Source organism: Phodopus roborovskii, unplaced genomic scaffold (genome assembly GCF_943737965.1).
Source record: "Phodopus roborovskii unplaced genomic scaffold, PHOROB, whole genome shotgun sequence".
Lineage (NCBI taxonomy): Eukaryota > Metazoa > Chordata > Mammalia > Rodentia > Cricetidae > Phodopus > Phodopus roborovskii.
The window spans coordinates 1,645,908-1,664,744 of record NW_026125648.1 but is presented as its reverse complement, the minus strand read 5'-3'; the positions used below and the strand labels follow the sequence as shown (position 1 = coordinate 1,664,744).

At 39.7% G+C, this 18,837-nt stretch overlaps 1 protein-coding gene across 1 annotated transcript in view; it reads right to left on the bottom strand.

Annotated features, from left to right (window-relative positions):
* Positions 1-18,837, bottom strand: part of Gucy2f (guanylate cyclase 2F, retinal) — an 84,049-nt gene that overhangs the window by 21,607 nt on the left and 43,605 nt on the right. Inside the window, exons 7-10 of the mRNA XM_051178003.1 lie at positions 16,334-16,423; positions 7,900-8,076; positions 5,544-5,700; positions 744-893 (exon numbers count right to left, since the gene is read on the bottom strand). Of these exons, the coding sequence (XP_051033960.1) occupies positions 744-893; positions 5,544-5,700; positions 7,900-8,076; positions 16,334-16,423 (574 nt within the window). The remainder of the gene's footprint in view (positions 1-743; positions 894-5,543; positions 5,701-7,899; positions 8,077-16,333; positions 16,424-18,837) is intronic.

Genomic DNA, 18,837 nt, shown 5'->3' with positions numbered 1-18,837 from the left:
AACGCTAGCCTCCATGGAAGGAGTTCTGCTCTTCTCGTTCCTCTCAGCTCCTGGGACAGCACAGCTCCTGCTCCTTTAACAGAGAACAGCCTGTAATGGAGCTGTCAGCACCATGGATTCTGTGGAAATGAACCCCTTGGGCAATGACTGCTCCAGGAAGTCTACTTTTTGTCGGAACATATGTAGTTGACTTGGTCTATTCTCTTCTGAGACCCAGCATGGCTTATTCACTTGAGGATTTCACAGTCCAGGGAGATAAGCAATGGCAATTATTACAAATGCTTTAGCATGTACAGAGAGATACAGGTAAGAACAAAAGGATCCCTGGTACCCACTGAACAAGTCAAAGGAGAATTTCCAAAGTTGGTGGAAAGGGTTGGATGAAGAAGGTGAGAAAATTCCAGATATTATGAATGGCATGTGCAAAGGCAAAGAGAGGTGGAGGAGACCATATACTCTCAAGGCACTTGAATACTAGAAGTGACAAGCAGGAATTGGATGGAATATGATGGGCCATTATGTCCCATGAGGAGCTTTGGCTTCATTTAAAGAGATGAAGAAAAGTTGGAAGGTTTTAAACAGAGGTGTGATGTGGAATGCTGACTTTGAAGTAAATTTAGACTTCCAGAAAAACTGTAGTCTTTGCAGGCTAGCAGGCTGTTAGCACATTCTTCTGGCAAACTGTGACCTGCTGATATGGGACACAGTGGGCCCTTAGTACCCTTTTCTCACTTCCTGCTTACCTTTGGCAGGCAGATCCATCATGCAGAAAGGAGCACCCCGGACCATCACTTCTTGCATGATGATGGCAAAGCTATAGACGTCTCCTGCAAATGAACCTAACCTGATGCCCCTAGGGGCTCTTAACAGTTCAGGGGCCGTCCACAGCAGCTCTGCAAAGAAAGAAGTATCTAATAAATGCAAGGAGGATTAACTGACATATGCAATGCCCTAAAGGGCTCTGAGGGTGCTGTTTTATTAACTGCTTTATATTTTTATTAGAAAGACTGGAATACGAGTGCCCCTCAGGGTCTGGATCTATTAATCTAAAGGATTACACACACAGAAAGAAAACTTACTACTCTCTCCACTCCCCCAGAACCACTCAGCAAGACACGGTATAGAGGTGTGGGGAAGGTCAAGACAGAAGTGTAGGCACTATCTGGTGCTTGCTTTTGCGCTCTCTTGAGCCTGCAAGTAGCAGTTGGCAGGTTTCCATGGAAAGGCAAGAACAGTGCCAGACTGGTTGCCATGGATTTACTGCTCACTAAGAACTATATGTGTCTGGTCATTTGATTGTGCTGGGGCTCAGGGATTCACAACTTGATTTCTCCAGGTCTTCTCTAAAAGGATTAGAACATCCTCAGGCCTCCTGCATTCCTTGCAGAGCAAAAAGGTACAGCAGCCACTTACCTAGTTCTGCAAATATTTATTGAGTGTCTACTATGTACCAGGCACTGTGCTGTGTAGGAAAAAAAAATGTTGTCAAACGTAAGTCAAACCTTCATTCTCCCAAGAAGAGTTTACCGAGCAGAGGACAAGACAGCCATGTGCATCCCTTAGTGCAATACAAGAGGGCTAGTGATGAGATGACTGTATAGTTCAAGGAAGTGAATCTACCAAAACCAAATTTGAGGGATGGCTGTGCTCTGCTGAACTTCAGACTCTATACTGGGTAGGCGTTTATCTCTGCTTTCAAAGCAGTCAGCATATTGGAACATTTTGTAGCAGGCACCTTAGCATATAAAGAAATTGACTTTTATAACATAAAGAAGGAAGTCAAAAGGGGGTGGGGTTTTGGTTGTTGTTGAGCTATAGCTATAGAAATCATCTTTTCTGTGAGTTGGGAAAAAAAATGGTTGAACATGTGTAATTTCATCAGGTTTAAAGTAACAAATGTCCGAGCTGGCTAAATTAATCCAGGAAGGCTTCCTGGAAAAGTGAAATCTCAAATGTGCTCATTAAGAGGGTCAAGGGTGGCCGCCTCTGAAGCTGCGAGGTGAGGGATTTGTGGGGAGAAAGAACGGTATGTGCTACAGAACAAGAGGCAGAAAGGAGCAAATTGCAGGTGGTGGGGAGGCGGTAAGCAGATTAGTGAAGGGCTGACAAGGGCGCTGGTAAGGAATAATGAGAAAGGAGAAATGGGGCTGGCGGAGTGGGGGAGGGAGGGTGGCCAGAAGAATGAGGGCAGAAGGTGAGAGGCCCTGAGAGCCAAATGAAGGCATTTGGAGTGAATACAAAAGGCGGTAGGGGTGCTGGAGCTGAACAGGGATTTGATGAAAACCCTGTTTGGAAAGATTAATCTGGCAACCCGCACAAGCTGGATGGAAGGGAAAAGGCTGGAGTCAGAGCGGTCAGCTAGGAAGTTCATGCAGCAAGAGCTGGCACTGAGGTGAAAGGGACCTGAGTGGTGGCAGAGCGCAGGAGGAGCGGCTACCATCGAAAAGGACCTGAAAGGGCCAGGCACCTCTTCCCTGGCCCTTCGTGAAGGAGGAGTTAGAAGGAACACCGTGATGCCCACAATGGAAAGCTGGAGAATGCCTGCTAAGGGGTGGAGAAGCGAGGGCCAGGGTTTAGGGCTGGTGATAGCTAATTTTTTCATCACCACGTTCAATGTAGAGGTATTAGGAAGGGAGCCTAGGAGACAAATTCCTATGACGCAAGAAGGTGAATAGAAGAAGACAGAAACTATTTGTTTTGTTAGTAAAAATCCAAGAAAGAGAACTGCAGCCTTAATCTTAGACAACCATGATAAAGAGGCCGGAAAAGGAACTTCTAGACGCCATCTTCTTCGCCTACCCATCTTCTCACTTTGCCTTTCAAGTATCTGTTCCCAGGAACAGGCACCTCTGACTTCCCACCCAACATCCACTTCTATGGCAGTCTCTGGTACACTCACAGTAGAGGTTCACTCATGGTGGTGGTTTGCTCTTTCCTCCCTAGGAAGACATATTTACAAAAAACAAACAAACAAACAAAAAACTGCAATGACTGAATGGTCCTTTAGTCACAGGAATGTCTTCCCTGAATGTGGGACTGAATTCAAGCAAGGGACGCTGAGGAGGAAGAGCCAGAGTGGATTTTTGAAAGCAAAAACAAAAATGGCACTTGTTCCTGACATTCTCTCCCTGCACATTTAAAAGCAGGAGAAGGGGAAACAAGCAAACTGTCTGGTAAAAAGCTCAGTTATTAAATATAATCATTACGAAATAGTACTTTCAGAGAGCACTGACGTGTATGCTGCTAATGGCTAAAATGAGCTTGTATCTGGATTACACTACCGTCGAGAGTGAACAGTAATGAACCACTCATCCCCGTCTTCCAACCCATCCCCACTTCCTCATGTCCACCCCAGAAGCAGAGAACCACAAGCTGCCATTAGACATGCACTATCAGGAAAGAACGAAAAAATTACTTTGGCTTCTTTTGTATTGGCTGCAGCCACTACTGACTGTGAATTTGTTGTCTGGATAAAGTCAACTTTGAAGAACCATGATGATCTTGCATTTAAAAAGTAAGCCTCATCGTTTAAGATAGGAAATCAGCTCTGTCATTTCTTGTTTTTGTCATTCATTCATTAATGTAACAAACATTCTTCCAGACACTGTTAAGTTACTGAGGGACTCAAATTTGGTTCTTATCTGCAGGAAGGTTATAATTTGGGTGCAGAGAATAGATAACTGAGTAGGTAAATATTTAAAAAGTGCAAATCCACAATAAATTTGGAGACCTTAAAGTTCTTGAAGAAAGCAAATTTGCTAGGCATAAGGGCTCATGGGAAGCTGAGTCCTAAATTAAGAGAACTGAACAATGCTCAGATAAAAGTTTACGACAATGGTAAAGAAAGAGTGTCCCAGGCAGAAAGCATAGCATATGTGAAAGGGCTGAAAGAGAGAGCTTGACATACATAAGCAACCTGATTGAGTTCATCAGAGCCAGAGCAAAGACATAGAAGAGGAATGGTTAAGCACAGACAAAGTAAGACTCATGCCAGCCCTATAAAAGAATTTCAAATTTACCTTAAAGGCAATGGGAAGTCATTCAGTGAGGGACACCTAATAACAAAATCAGATTTATTAATCTAGAAAGTTCCCTCTGGCTGCAGTATGTGAAGAATAGACAACAATTTGGATAGTGGCATAACGTAAGAGTGAGAAACAAAGATACGGACAGAGAGAACACACAATCCATGCCCATTCGCACACACCCACAGACGCATGTGCACCCACACAGGCACAGCTACAGACAGATTGCAGAAATCCTTTCCCCACTTTAAGCCCAGACGTCCCTAAGGTTGAAAGTTTTGCCAGTCTGTGAATTAAATGGAACTCTGGGGAAGTATTGTGTTTTACCCTTTCTCCATGTCTAATTTTTATAGAATGTTAAGTGCCTGCCATCTCTGCAGCTATTATCCCAACACCCTATTGTAAAGCAAGGCAAATGGCAAACTAGGCATTCAAACTAGAATTAGACAAGTAATTACCACACAGCTATGTCAGGGACAGGGAAAGGGAGAGGAAGCTGGAGAGGGGAAATATCACAGCTGTCACAATGATTTTGCAAGATTTTCAACTCCTCCAAAACATGAATGGAACAAGAAAGAGAAAACTGGGCTCTGATGACTGGGTGAAGACATGAACTGAATTGCTGTGAAGTCACTGTAGGGTTTGAGCAAGTCACAAGCCTCTGTTCTCTCATCTGTCAATGGGAGAGTTGGATAGATGGAGTCCTACAGTTTAGTGTTGCACACATTTCGGGAAGTGCAGATATGATGCCCTCAGTGACTGGCTGTTCATCTCTATCTGGGCACGTGGCTCTCTGTCTTTTATTGTTCTTGCCTCCCATGTAGTGAAGTCAGCAATTTTAAAACTTCTAAGGCCACCATTTTCTAGTCTCCTGTCTTTGGGGGATTGTCTGTTCTCCCACACCTTAGATTTCTCTTTTAGTTCTGGTGAGTTATGATTCTGTCAGGCATTCCTTAGTGCTGCCACTTGTGCACTAGGCAGAAGACAAAAGCACAAAATGGATGTCACAAGCACTCTGGCGTACAAGTCTGTCGCTCTGTCTGAAGCCATCCCACACAACCCATAGGGCACTCATTTGCAGGGGGCTGCCTCCTTGCCTTTTTCTCTCTGAAAGACACAGTGCTGATATGCTCTAGTGACATCCCATTCTACAATATACTTTGTGGGGGTCCAACTTCTAAATTACTCTCCATTCAGTCTGACAAGTATTTATTGAGTGCCTACTGTGTGCCTAGCACTCAGCAAGATTCTCCAGGGACTGCTGGGGTGTCTAAACAATACAGCCTAATCCTGCCTCAGCAGGGACTGAACGTTATTGCAATGGCTTTGTTTGGAAGGAAAGGCTGGGCTGAGGTTACAACGTGCAGACTTCATTCAAGTCCCTTGGCTTGGAAATGAGGCTGGATTTTCAACAAAAGTGAGGAGTTGAAATCACCCTAAGGATTTAATTCAATGCATAGTTTCACTTGAACCTTGAAGTTACCTTGTGTGCATCAGAGGGTACAATTCATTGCTTACCTTCTTCAGAAGGTTCCTCTTCAGAGAGGCTCAACATTTCTAAGATATCATTAAAGCCATAATCTGTCACTTTTAGTACAAAACGTCCATCTACCACACAATTCCGAGACTTTAGCCTTCCGTGAATAAATTCTCGGTGGTGTAAGTATTTCATGCCCTGCAGATGATACCACAAAATTTATTCAGGCACTCATTTAACTGGCTTATGCTTTTAGAGCCACCTTCTGTGATTGTTAATGGTTTGGGTGATTATGATCCACAATTCAACCTTTTTCTCTTATTTGATTAAGAACCATATCTTGTGTTTATTGAGAATTGTGTGCTACTGGGAGATCTATTGACATTTTGAACACAAGATGGATCCATATGCGTGTAATTGCCAGGGACTGGGAGAGTCTGATTTGCCTCAACAGATCTCATGCAACTTTCAATTCATTATTATCAGAAACAGGCATGGCTTTGAGGGTTGGCAATTTAACCAAAGCTACAAAATTTTTGCATAAGTATAGTTCAACTTCAGAAAAAAAGTATACTTGCATATATGTACACAAATAAAGAAGAAAAATATTTACTGCAGCCTTGATTTTCATATAGTATGTAATTAGAAATAAAGTAAATATCAATAAGGGAGTAGCTAAATTTATCATACATTCTTATCCTTGAATATTCTGTAATACTTACAAAGAATAAGGTTGATATGTATGTACTTATAGTGATATAACTATAAACCAAATACTAAGTATAAAATAGTGAGTTGCCAAGTTATGTGATAGCATGTGTATTATAAACAAATACAATTGGTTTTAATATATGGAAACAAATATAAAATGAATTTCAAGGCTAGTTTCCAAATTTTTAGCAGTACCTAACTTACAGTAGAGGTGATAAAAGGAAAAGAGTTAGATAAATGTCAATATTTTCCCACATAGATTTGAAGCACTTGATTTTAATTTAATACACTATTTTTAAAGATAAGACTAGCTAGATGGAGAAGAATGTTAGGCATTTATGATCAGAGGGATTGCTTGAGAGCCTTTACATGGCATTCAAATGTGATGGACAAGAACTCTCTATCAGATGAGTTTAATCACTTGGCACAGAAATATACCTGTATTTTAGTGCAGTCATCTCAGAATTGTTGATGCCAACTGTCCTTTTAGTGAACTAGCTCCTCTTTGCAGCCTGAGACCGCTGTGTGGTCTCATGTTTTCCATTTTGTGCTCTCAGGAAGGCTACAGTCATCAGTAGTTCCAGCCAAGTCTACAGTGAGCATGCTTTTCCCCAGGATAGCTGGTGCTTGAATATCACTCACCATCAACCTGGGCCTGAAGGAGATGTCATTTAAGAGACCTCTCCCTTAACTAGCTGGGTGTTGCTTACACTATGACTAGCAATAGCAGTAGAATGGGAACTGGGAGATTTGCATTTGTATTACTTTGACAGCACTGCCATCACAGCATTCTATTATCAGCTCTGTCACTTAATAAATACATATTAAAATGAATACATATTAAGAACCTACTACGTGTGCTAGATATTACAAAATGAAGACTATCTCATGTAGCCTCTCTGAGCCTCTGTGGGTGTGGAGAAGGTTAATCATGGCCATTTTACAAGGTGAGAAAGAAATGATGACTTCCCCTTTCATACCTCCTGGAAAATGTTTAAGTCATCATACAAAACTCAAGGATGTGATTAATGTGTACATAGCTCAACAAGTACTCAGACCAACTCCATTAAGATACACATACACAGAGCTTTATGTCTTCTCATAGAGTGCTCTATAGAAGCTCATCCATGGGTGCTTCCATAAATTTCCATTGTAGTAGTCCAGGGCACATACCATGGAAGTGCTGCCTTATATAATCATTGCACACATGTGTTCCAGTGGTAAAGTCCCACATCCACACTTACATATGCAAAGTCTCATCATCTAGTTCTAGACTGTACACCTTTTAGAAAATGAAAGCCGGCAGCAGGTTCTAAATAGTGTGAAAGGTTCTGGACATGAGTCCTTCCCTATATCCAGAGAAGTGGGTTATGACTAAAGGCAGAAGAAGACTTGATGGCAAACAGAAGAAGAGAAGGCAATGTGGCCCTCAGATTGAGAGAGAGCATGGGCAAATACGTTCTGTATCGATGTCTGTATTGCGTATGGATAAAAGGGAGGTGAAAGCATAGAGGGTCAGGACTTGGGAGACAAGGTAGAGGATCACAATAGCCCACAGGAAAGAAAGCATCTCCAAATCTTAAATTTCTAACCTAAAAAAATACTAGAACGAAGACGACACTCAAAATCTTTGTAAATTTTAAATCTGTAAGGAAAATCCAAGACTCCCTTAGTCTTGCCAGTCACCTTGATGAGGTCGAGCAGTAGTGATGATTTGAACATCCAATCGAGTTTTACATCATCATTAGTCAGTATGTCTTCTAGGCTCCTTCGAGAACAAAACTCTGTCACAATGGCAAACATCCCTGAATCACAGAAGAAGCCCAGTAAAGGGTTGACATTCTCATGCCGCAGGTCTTTCATCTGCAAAGAAGACAGATGGAGAACAATCACAGTCTTCTTTCAGTGACTGTTGACTGTACTACACAAAAGGTACAAGAAGAAGGACTGCACGACACCAAAATGAAGGCTACTGTTTTTATACAAACTGGACAAAACTGAAAGAAAGAATGAGAAAATAAATATAATTTATATATTTACTTGGGATATGAGAAAATAATAATATGATCATATGAGAAAAAATAAATACAATTCAGTCACTTGTCCCAAAAGAGCTCACACTCAGTGGAGATTGATGGGAAAATGATCTGAAGAGTATATTTCATCATGTAATGTGTTTTAAAAGACCATGAGATGTCGAGTGAGCTCAGAGGTTAAACATCTCATCCAGACAGGCAGCAGGGGAGGCTTGTATCAAAGGAAGTTTCCAAACAACTGATAACTAGACTGTACTGAAGAACATACAAGAATTGCCCAGTTGACATGATGGAGAGGCAGAATACTTCTGAGTTGAGAAACCTACAACAGGCTTAGTTTTCCCAGGGTACTATGCAATAAGGAGAATGTGAAATATCAAGGTAGAAAAATAGACAGGAGTCACAAGTCATGGTAGGAATATCATAATTTCATTGTCTTGTGTCATATAATTTTATGGAAAGCCCTGGAATGGAATTAAATAACTACACTCTATTAATATTCCATTAAATAAATAAAAGAGGGAGAAAAGTATCCCCCATAATCATTCTCAGATTCCTAGTTGGGTTCCCGAAAAGACAGTGGTGCTATACACCAATACAGACAATTTGAGGAAGGTGTAGTGGCAGGTTTTGGGTGTTCTTCCACCAACTTCTTGTGTACTCTTTATTGTTCATCCTCCAGCTAGCTGCTATACATTGGTAGCTGATAATTTACAGTCGCCCTCATATCAAGAAAACTGTCCTATGACCCAGATCCAACTTACTAAGAGACTAGGTCCCACCCATTGACCTCCAAAACGATTCAGTGGGGAAAGCACGTGTGTTAGCCTCAAGATGAGATCATGTAGTTTGCTGATGTTTCAGCATTTCCTCTATGCCAGTGGTTCTCATCTTTCCTAATACTGCGACCCTTCAATGTAATTCCTCATGTTGTGGTGGCCCCCAACCAGAAACTTATTTTCATTGCTACTTCATAACTATAATTTTGATACTGTTGAATAGTAATGTGAATATTTTCAGAGATAGAGGTTTGCCAAAGGGGTAGCAACCCATAGGTTGAGAACCACTGCTAAATATGAGATCATAGCATAGCCCGTGTATAGCTGAGATCAAATGCTTATTTATCTTTTACTTCTCCTCTATTTGCTTCTTCTGTTGTATAATTTGAACAACAATATCTATGTTAGGCTCAGGTTTTAGACACTCTACCAAGGTAAACAAGAAATCAAACTTCACTGTGGAGAAAGCTAATAAATTCACACTGACATAAGACACCCAGGAATTTCAAGTTGAAACTTTTCTTTTTTAATTGTTTTTTTTTTTTTTCTTTTTGAGACAGGGTTTCTCTGTGTAACTCTGTTGTCCCAGAACTAGCTCTGTAGACCAGGCTGGCCTCAAACTCAGAGATTAACCTGCCTCTGCCTCCTGAGTGTTGGAATTAAAAGTATGTGCCCCCACAGCCCAGCTGGTTGAAAATGCCTTAGAGTGGGGTTTAGATTTCAGGAAACAGGCCTGAACTGTGACTGGGAACTTTAAATGTGTAAAGGGTAGATAAAATCAAAGTGTACATGAGGTTGCCTAAGGAAAGCATGTAGAAGAAAGAGAAAAAAGAAAAGCACACCAGTGCTTAAAGGATGGAAAAATAAAGAACAATCTACATTAAATAAATAAATAAATCCTTAGCAGTGATGTCATAGAAATTAAGGAAGTTGGATTTAGACCATATCATTAGCATTGTGATACACAATTCATAAAAATAAGATAAATATCAGAGAAGTCAGATATCATGAAGAAAATTGTAGATTACTTGGCCATTACATGTATTAATTATAGAACAGTACTATGCAAACATATTTACACAGAAATATACATAAACACATATTGCTTGAGTTTGAGCTCTACATCTGCACATTAAACTAATTATAAATCAAATTACTTGGAACATTGCATTTATACTAAACATGTACAGAGTTTTTTCCTGTTACTCCCAAAACAATACAGCAATTATGCACACAGAATTTACATTATAATGGACATTACAAATAATCGAGGCACAATGCAAAGTATATGGGAGGGTGTACATTGTTTGAATGAAAAGTATTGTTACATTTTATGTAAGAGACTCAAGTATTCATGGAATTTTGTATCTGAAGGTTCCTGAAACCAATCCTGTGAATATAGTAAGTACAACTCATGTACACACAGGCTTGGAATGGTAGCAACATCGAATGACTAGAAACAGACTAGGTCTTAGATGTATGAATGTCATGAAATGAGAAGGGAAAGAAAGAAGTCAAGGATTATCATATGGAGTATAGAGAAGATGGCAGTCCATTTACTGATATGCATTATACTATAAGACCTTCAACAAGATGGTCTGAGCCAAAATTAAGTTAATCCTTATGGGAATTGACTATCTTTTTTGCTTACTAAGCATAAACGCCTGACACCAATGACAAGTATTAGTCCACTTCAACCTAAACCAATTAAAGAAGACATGAAAACTCACTTATGTATAGCAAATTAAGCACCTTCTTCTAAGATTTCATTCTCTATGAACCAAACAACTGAAACGACTGGACTCTGGAACTGTATTTTAAAAACTAATTAAAACTGATTAGGAAAATAACCTAACTCACATTCCCTAGCCTCTACTGAAGCTAACTATAGCAATATGAATGAAATGTCATCAATGGAATAAAAGACAAGTGATATGTTCCATTTCTAAGTTAAGACTTTAGAAAGGCAAATAAACTATTGCTTATTATTTTTCCAATTATGTCTATAAATATGTTTTTATAAGGACATAAGATATAGTAAGCCTTAAGATGGTTATATCCTGGGTTTCTGAACCACCATAGTGGAGGGTCACCTGCCGAATAAGAGTATTCATCTTTTGTTATTGAGTGATAATTAAATTTATTTAGTGTTTAAGAAATTAAGCAACTGACTTTTTGGAGCACATTCCCTGTGGTGGGATACCTTGCTCAGCCTTTATACAGGGGGAGGGACTTGGTCCTGCCCCAACTTGGTACTTGGTACACCAGACATTATTGACTCCTCAAGGAAGGCTTTACCCCCTATGAGGAGTGGTTGGGATGGGAAGTGCAGGAGGTGGGGGGTAGGGAAGAAGGTGAGGGAGAGGGAATTGGGGTTGGTATACAAAATGGGGAAAAATTAAATAAAAAAGAGATTAAATGCCCCAGTTATGATGGCATAAACTTTTAATATCAGCACTCAGAAGACAAGGGAGGCAGATCTCTGTGAGTTCAAGGCTACTCTGACTACATAGCAAGTTCCACGCCAGCTATAGCTACACAATGAGAACCTGTCTCAGAAAACAAAGCTTTGAAAGTCCAGAGTGACGATATACATGCTTTGTTGAGTTTAACCTCCCAGTATGAAAAGGCATTAAATATTTGGGAACATAGTTGTTACAGCATCTAGTATTATACTAACAGACACAGCACTGGCATTATTTCAGACCTACATCTCTGCTTGAACTTTACAACCATCCATCCTCAGGTGTAAGCATGAGAGTAGATCCTGTGTTGAGTGTAGACAGATACCTACATGCAGTCATGTCCTGCAGAGACTGAATAAGATGGAGAGAAAGTCTGCAACACTTTAGCAAGGTGAACAATTACTTGACAGACATATACTTCACCTCTTCCATAACGCTTACTTAGCTGTCCTCCATGAGAATTTCAAGGATGGAATGAGTCTTGCATCAGGATATTTGTTATTTCCCTATCTGACATAAAACCTTCAAGCATTCAACTACCAGAGATAACTGCTTCTGAGTCAAACTAACCTGTACAATCATAAATACTTCTTTGGCCAACTAAAAATGGTTCTGAAATATGGCAACATCAGAATTAATCCCACCCACCTTCTCTCACACATGGTATTATTAAATTGTCCACTGATACATATTACAAGGTTTTTCTACCTCCATTGACTACCTGGCTAAACATGTCTTTTCCTAGCACTTTATTTTGTTTTGTTCATCATTTAACTGATGTTCATATTCTTCTATCAGTAGATAGTACTGCCTACCAGCCAGAAGTCAATAGTCATACAGAACATATTATTAAGGTACTAGAAATGGAACTTTAGGGGGATTAATCTCTCTTTTATTTATTTTGAAGAGTATGTGTTTGTGTGCACGCATGCATGCATATGAGAGCAAGCATGTGCAGGCATATATATATGCATATATATATATGCATATATATATATATATATGCATATATATATATATGTGCCTGTCCCCTGTAGCTAGAGTTACAGGTGGTTGTGAGTCACATGATATGAGCACTGGGAATCAAACATGGATTCTCTAGAAGAGGAAGACATGTTCTTAACCTCTTAGCCATCTCTCCAGCTCTTATACTAGAAATTAGGTGATCCAATACTACCACCAATATACTGCAAGAGCCATGGTTTTTAAAAATATTTTAAAAGTATACTTTTTTTTATTTATGTGCATACATTTTTGTAAGATTGTATGACACATGTGTACAAGAATGCATGACGTGTGTGTGTGTGTGTGTGTGTGTGTGTGTGTGTGTGTGTGTGTGGTGTGTGTGCCTGTAGAGGGTAGCTGATCCTCCAGAACTGGAGTTACAGATGATTGTAAACCACCCAACGTAGGTGCTGAGAACTGAATTAGGGTTCCTCTGGAAGAAAAAGCCATTACTCCACTCCTAAGACTTCTAAAATTTAGTAGCTCTGTTCCCATATCTTTCTAGCAGCATTAGGGCTATATTTGAAAATTAGGAAAAAATAGAAGTTGCTGCAAATAGTAAATGTGTTGATAGATATAAACAATGTATTTTATTTATTCAATTTAGAATCAAGCTTGTTTTCCATGTCAATCTCAGTTCCCTCCCCTCCTCCCCCGCCCCTTACCAACCCCCACCTCATCCCTTTTCTGCCCTCCAGGGAGAGTGAGGCCTTTCATGGGGGATCTTCAAAGTCTGTCATATCATTTGGAGCAGGGCCCAGGCCCTCCCTCCCACATTTATTTAGGCTGAGAGAGTATCCCTCTATGTGGAATGGGCTCTCAAAGTCTATTCGTATACTAGGGATAAATACTGATCCACTACCAGAGGCCCCACAGACTGCCCAGTCCTCCTAACTAACACCCACATTCAGGGAATCTGGGTCAGTACTATGCTGGTTTCCCAGGTATCAGACTGGGTCCATGAGCTCACCCATAAACAATGTGTTTTAATTATTTTAATTTCTATAAATTACATATGAACGTTTAAACTAAAATGTGAATCATGGTGTACATGAAGGTAAAATACATACAAGCAGTAAAGCAAAGAATGTAGACAAGCTAAAAAGAGCAATGTGTTTACAAATTTCCCATGTTATTTTCTTATCTTAAAGCAATGAATAACAGCATAAACAACAGCCATTTCAACAGGTAAAAGAAATTGTTCTTAGAAAACTACATGATAAAAAATTCTAGACAATCAGAAATGTGTGTGTGTGTGTGTGTGTGTGTGTGTGTGTGTGTGTGTGTGAACTGCATTGAATCCTATTCTCTTATAACCAGAATTATGGCAAAGATGTTGATCTTCCCCAACCAACTGTAAAGCCTATGCATGTACAATGATTGAAAAATAAAGTAATATAAATGACAGGGATAAAAAAAGGCTCTTTCTTATAATAAATGTCAACTAATAGGTATAAAAAGAATGGTAGTATTACAAAATTATTGCCAGTAGGTGGTGGTGCACACCTTAATCCCAGCACTTGGAGGCAAAGGCAGGTGGATCTCACTGAGTTTGAGGCCAGCCTGGTCTACAGACTGAGTTCCAAAACAGCGAGGACTGTTACACAGAGAAACCCTGTCTCAAAAAGCAAAAATCCAAAAATGAAAGAAATATCAATTAGTAAGTAAAATAGTGAACAAGAGTGAACTATTTAAAAAAAAAAAAAAGCCCCAAGCATGGTGTCTCACACCTTTAATCTCAGCTCCTAGAAGGCTAAGGCAGGAGGATTGCTATGATTTGTGGGCCAGCCTGTACTGCAAAGTGAGTTACAGGCCAGCCTGGGTTATACAGTAATATTCTATCTCAAAAGAAAATGGAGCAAATTATTTCTGTATCGTGTACTAATTACTGTGGGACAAAATATCTCCCTGGTGAATCTGTGTACCCTAAGTTAGCATCACCAACACCAACAATAGGAAAATTGACATTGTGTGCCTCCTAAATAAAGTTCACAGAAAAGACTATATCACTTCTGGAATTATCTGGCTAAAGATCCATGAAGCAAATCATGAGAATATTAGGCAAACCCAGGGAGAGAGTCAATTTATCCCAATAACTGACCAGGATTCTTAAAAAAAAAAATAATATTAAGGTGAAGAAAGAAGAAGTCTGAGAAGTTATCTTATTAAAGGAACCCAAAGAGACATACAGCCAGCTACAATATGGGAAGCTACAGTGCAAACTGACATGGGAAGATTTGAATTATAATTGTATTAAGACAATTGATAAAATTAAAATATGGGTAGTAATTTAAATAACAGCATTGTGTGGATGTTAAATTGTCTGATTGTGTTCATTGTGCTATAATGAAGTATAAAAATGTCCTTGGTTTTAGAAAACACATCCAAAAGAACTTCAACATAAAAAACAAAAGATTTTGTTGATCCCTCCTGGAAGGCATTGCCCTTCCTGTGGAGTGGGGGTTGGGGTGGGATGGGAGAGTGGTCACGGGGCATGAAAGGGAGAGAGGGAGGGAAGGAAGGAGAGAGGAAGGCAGGGAAGGAGGAAGGGAAAGGAAAACTGGGATCGATATGTAAAATAAGAAAATAAATAAATAAATTTTAGAAAAAGACAATATCTGCAACTTACCCTCAAATGCTTCTGAATGTGTAAGTTGATAAAATAGACAACTGAGCAAACTGTGAGTGCTAAATATGAGCACTAAATATGTGAAGGTCCCCTGAAAGATTCTTGAGGCTTCTTCCATAAAATTGGTTTAATGACAAAATTAAATCTCAACACACACACACACACACACACACACACACACACACACACCAAAAAAGAAAAGGTGTGGTACACAACCCCTATGTTGGCTTATCTGTTTATTCAACCACTTATGTTTTTTCAGCTTCTACAGTTTGAACCATTTTGTCTCCTGATTTTAAATATAGTTTCTAGGGTTAGCATCTCTAGTCATAAAATCACTGTGAAATGGCTGTTTCAGCTGCCTTTGGTCCTCTTGAATTTATCTCTGTTTATTTTCCCTTTGGCTCCAGGCATCAAAGTCCTATGTAAGGGAAGTAACACATCATGATAGTTCATCTTAACCCTTAGGAAACACCTTGTTCCCATGGGCCACAACCCTTATTTCCTTTCTTTCCTCACTTACACTGTGGCCTTCATGTAGTTAGTCCTCATTCAGATCTGCTGGAATAATTTGCCTGCTTTGTAAATGTGGAGAAATTTACTATTACTAGCATTTGGAAGACCCAAAGACAATATCCACAAATCTTTCCTGGACTCCAATCCAAGTTCAAGGAGGAGTCAAGAATTTAAATGGCTTCGAAGAGCTCATGCCTGATTTATTTATAGGCCACTTCCTCAAGTAAACCATCCAAGGACACTTTGAACATAGCCAGTGGAGTTAGGAAAATACCATATTTCAAACCTAATTACCAGATGAATATTCAAGGTCTAAAATATGGGTTATTAATAATTATGGTATGTTTAATTGATAATTATCTTAATAGGCATCATTTTATAAAGAAGTTCTGAGCCAGGAATATGTGAGAAGCATTGTCTCTTAATTCTCTTCCCAGTAAAAAGGCAGTAAAAAGCAGACAGGCATTTTGCAAATAGGGACATGAAGGTTCAGGGAAATTCAGATTCAGTGTTTTCCATTTTTCTGCCTTTGCCATTGTGTCACAGAATCATACCAAGCCAATAGTAACAATTCTGCCCTTCCCCTGCACGGGCTTTCTAAGACTGCCTCATGCTGGCCAGCCGCTGCTAATTACTTCAAAGAAAGTATTGGTTTGAATAGGGATGGATATAAATGAGTATTTCTCATACCATTTCAAACACATCACTTGCCCTTGATTTGATAGACTTAATGTCCCCAAAATCTCCAGGAGGGAACTTTTTCAGCCACACCCAGTCACCCTGGAATGAAAAGGGAAAGAACATTAATGAGATTTAGTTGTCATCAGCTATTACAAGGTCCCTTCCACATTAAAAGGCTTAGAGCAAAATTACCACTACAAGCAGACTTTTTTCTCCTTCCCCATCCTTTACCACAAAGAAACTCTGTATTCTGGGTTAAAATGAATTCAGACAAAGTAGCTAATGTTAAAAGTATCAAAGTACTCAGGGCAGAGAAATAATCCACATACATACAGATCCCAGGAAATGTAAAGGATACAACTCTGAACTGTCTTCCTTAACCAACTGCACAAAGTGCTAGGTCATTTCATTTATTCATAGCTAAGTGATATGGCACAGGGCTTGCTTCGATGAATGGCGACGGTTGGTGATTGCAATTCCCAGTGCCTTGAGGCATCTGTAGTGGGAAATGCAAGACAGGAAATGGAGTACCACAAATGTTGCCAGCATTTACCTTGATTCATTTTTCTCCTGTGTGGCAGGCCATGGGGTTGAGGTGGGGGCTTTCTAACACATTAATCATAAACTGGCTGATTTAAATGTAGATTAAACATTTTTATTTTGATTCATGCATGTAATGCCAAGTAACAGGTCATCTAGACCCTTTTAAAGTCTATTTCCAACTTTTGCCATTCATAATCATTTTATTCTTTTACAGTTGAAATGTTTGTGGGTATAATGTGATAATTTGATACATGTATACAATGTGTAAAGATCAAAGATGAGTAATTAAAATTGATTCTTAACTTTTGAAACACAAAACTACAATTTCTAAGGTCGCCGTCAATTCAAACTCAATTATGTTATTGTCTTTCTTCACTTCACCGCCAATACCTGATCATTTTCTTCTGCATGCATAGCCTTAAGGAGTCATCAGTCACCAAGCCCTACTTAGTTCTGTCCAACCAAAAAAAAAATTTAAAGCAGTATAAATATAGATTCCTTTTTCCTCTGTGATAATGATAATGTCTTACACTGTGCTCCCTAGTCTTCAAAGTGCCTGCACATCTATTACCTATAGCCTGGAGAGTCCATTTCAGGCTGCACCTACTTGTCATCAAGTAGAGATAATAAAGCAGAGAGCTCTGTGCAATCAAATTGTGAAAATAGGAATGTGTAACCACTCTCTTATTAAGGAATATACCCAGCTGTAGCAGTTCATCTGGGAAGCTGCCAGAGGCAATAGCTAATGGGAGCTGCAGGCATCTCAGTAACTCTCCTGCATTTGGGGTTGCAAAGCATCTCATAGCCAAGGAGTTCAAAGTCCCTCAACTAGGGAATGACTCTAGATTTGTTGAGAGCTGGAAAAATCCATGAGAACCAAAACTCATTGGCCATAAAGCTCAGAAAGGCTGTGAAGCATCAGTTGGTGCCTGCAGCAGAATGGTCAAAGTACAGCCCTGGACCAGCTGCATCAGTGTCAGGTGGAAACTGTTTAGGAGTACCAATAGTTGAGTTCCACAGAACACCTATGCAATCAAAAGGGCAGGGTTGGGGACCTATAGTCTAGATGTTATCAAGTCCTCTTCTTAATTTTGATCCACGTTCCAGTTTGCAACCTAAACCCCAGCCTTTCCCCTTGTCCTATCACTGTGACGCGCCCCCACCCCCCTGATTCATAGCATCTCCATTGCCTCACACTAAACTTCTCTTATCAAATTCTGCTCTCAGGCAAAGATCTAAAACTCATTCATAGAAGTCAAGAGGATCTGCCACAAGCTTAACTGTTTTACCTGTCAAAGGACTTTGCCCTTTACAGCCATAAAAGGTTAAGCCTTAAGCTGATAGAACTCTAACTAGAATTTTACAAAATGTGATGATGTGAAATACATACTGATGGGTTACAAAAAAAAAAAAAAAAAAAAAAAAAAAAAGCTTTCTCGGCCTCTTTGGCAACTGTCACTTGGCCCTCAGTAACTACCAGCTGCAATGGCACCTTAGTGCTAATTAGATAATGATGTTTTCCCTTGGGTGAAAAATAAAAAAAAAAAACCAAAAGCCCCCAAAGCCCCAATTCTTTGAGTATATAATTGTGCACTTTGTTTTTGGGCAGTAGCCTTGGCTTCATAAATTCAAGTACATTTTACAAGCATGCATATTCCACACTCACATTTACTCACCCACACCCTGGTCACAAAGAAGCATATCCCACTGGTAGTGTTAGGAAATATAGAGTCAGGCTATCAGGGTGGGAGAGACAAACTGGACTCAGTGTTCCATGAATACTAGATAGGAGAAAGAGGCAACCTCAAAGAATTTCTGAAGCATAGTCAAAATAATGACTGTGTAATATGCATAATTGGGAATAATGGTATAGATACAGATGTAAGGTGTGACACCCCACCCATTTCAGAACTAGACCTGGGAACCAGAATGTCTGCATCTTCTTCTGTGCAACTCACAATGTATTGTCA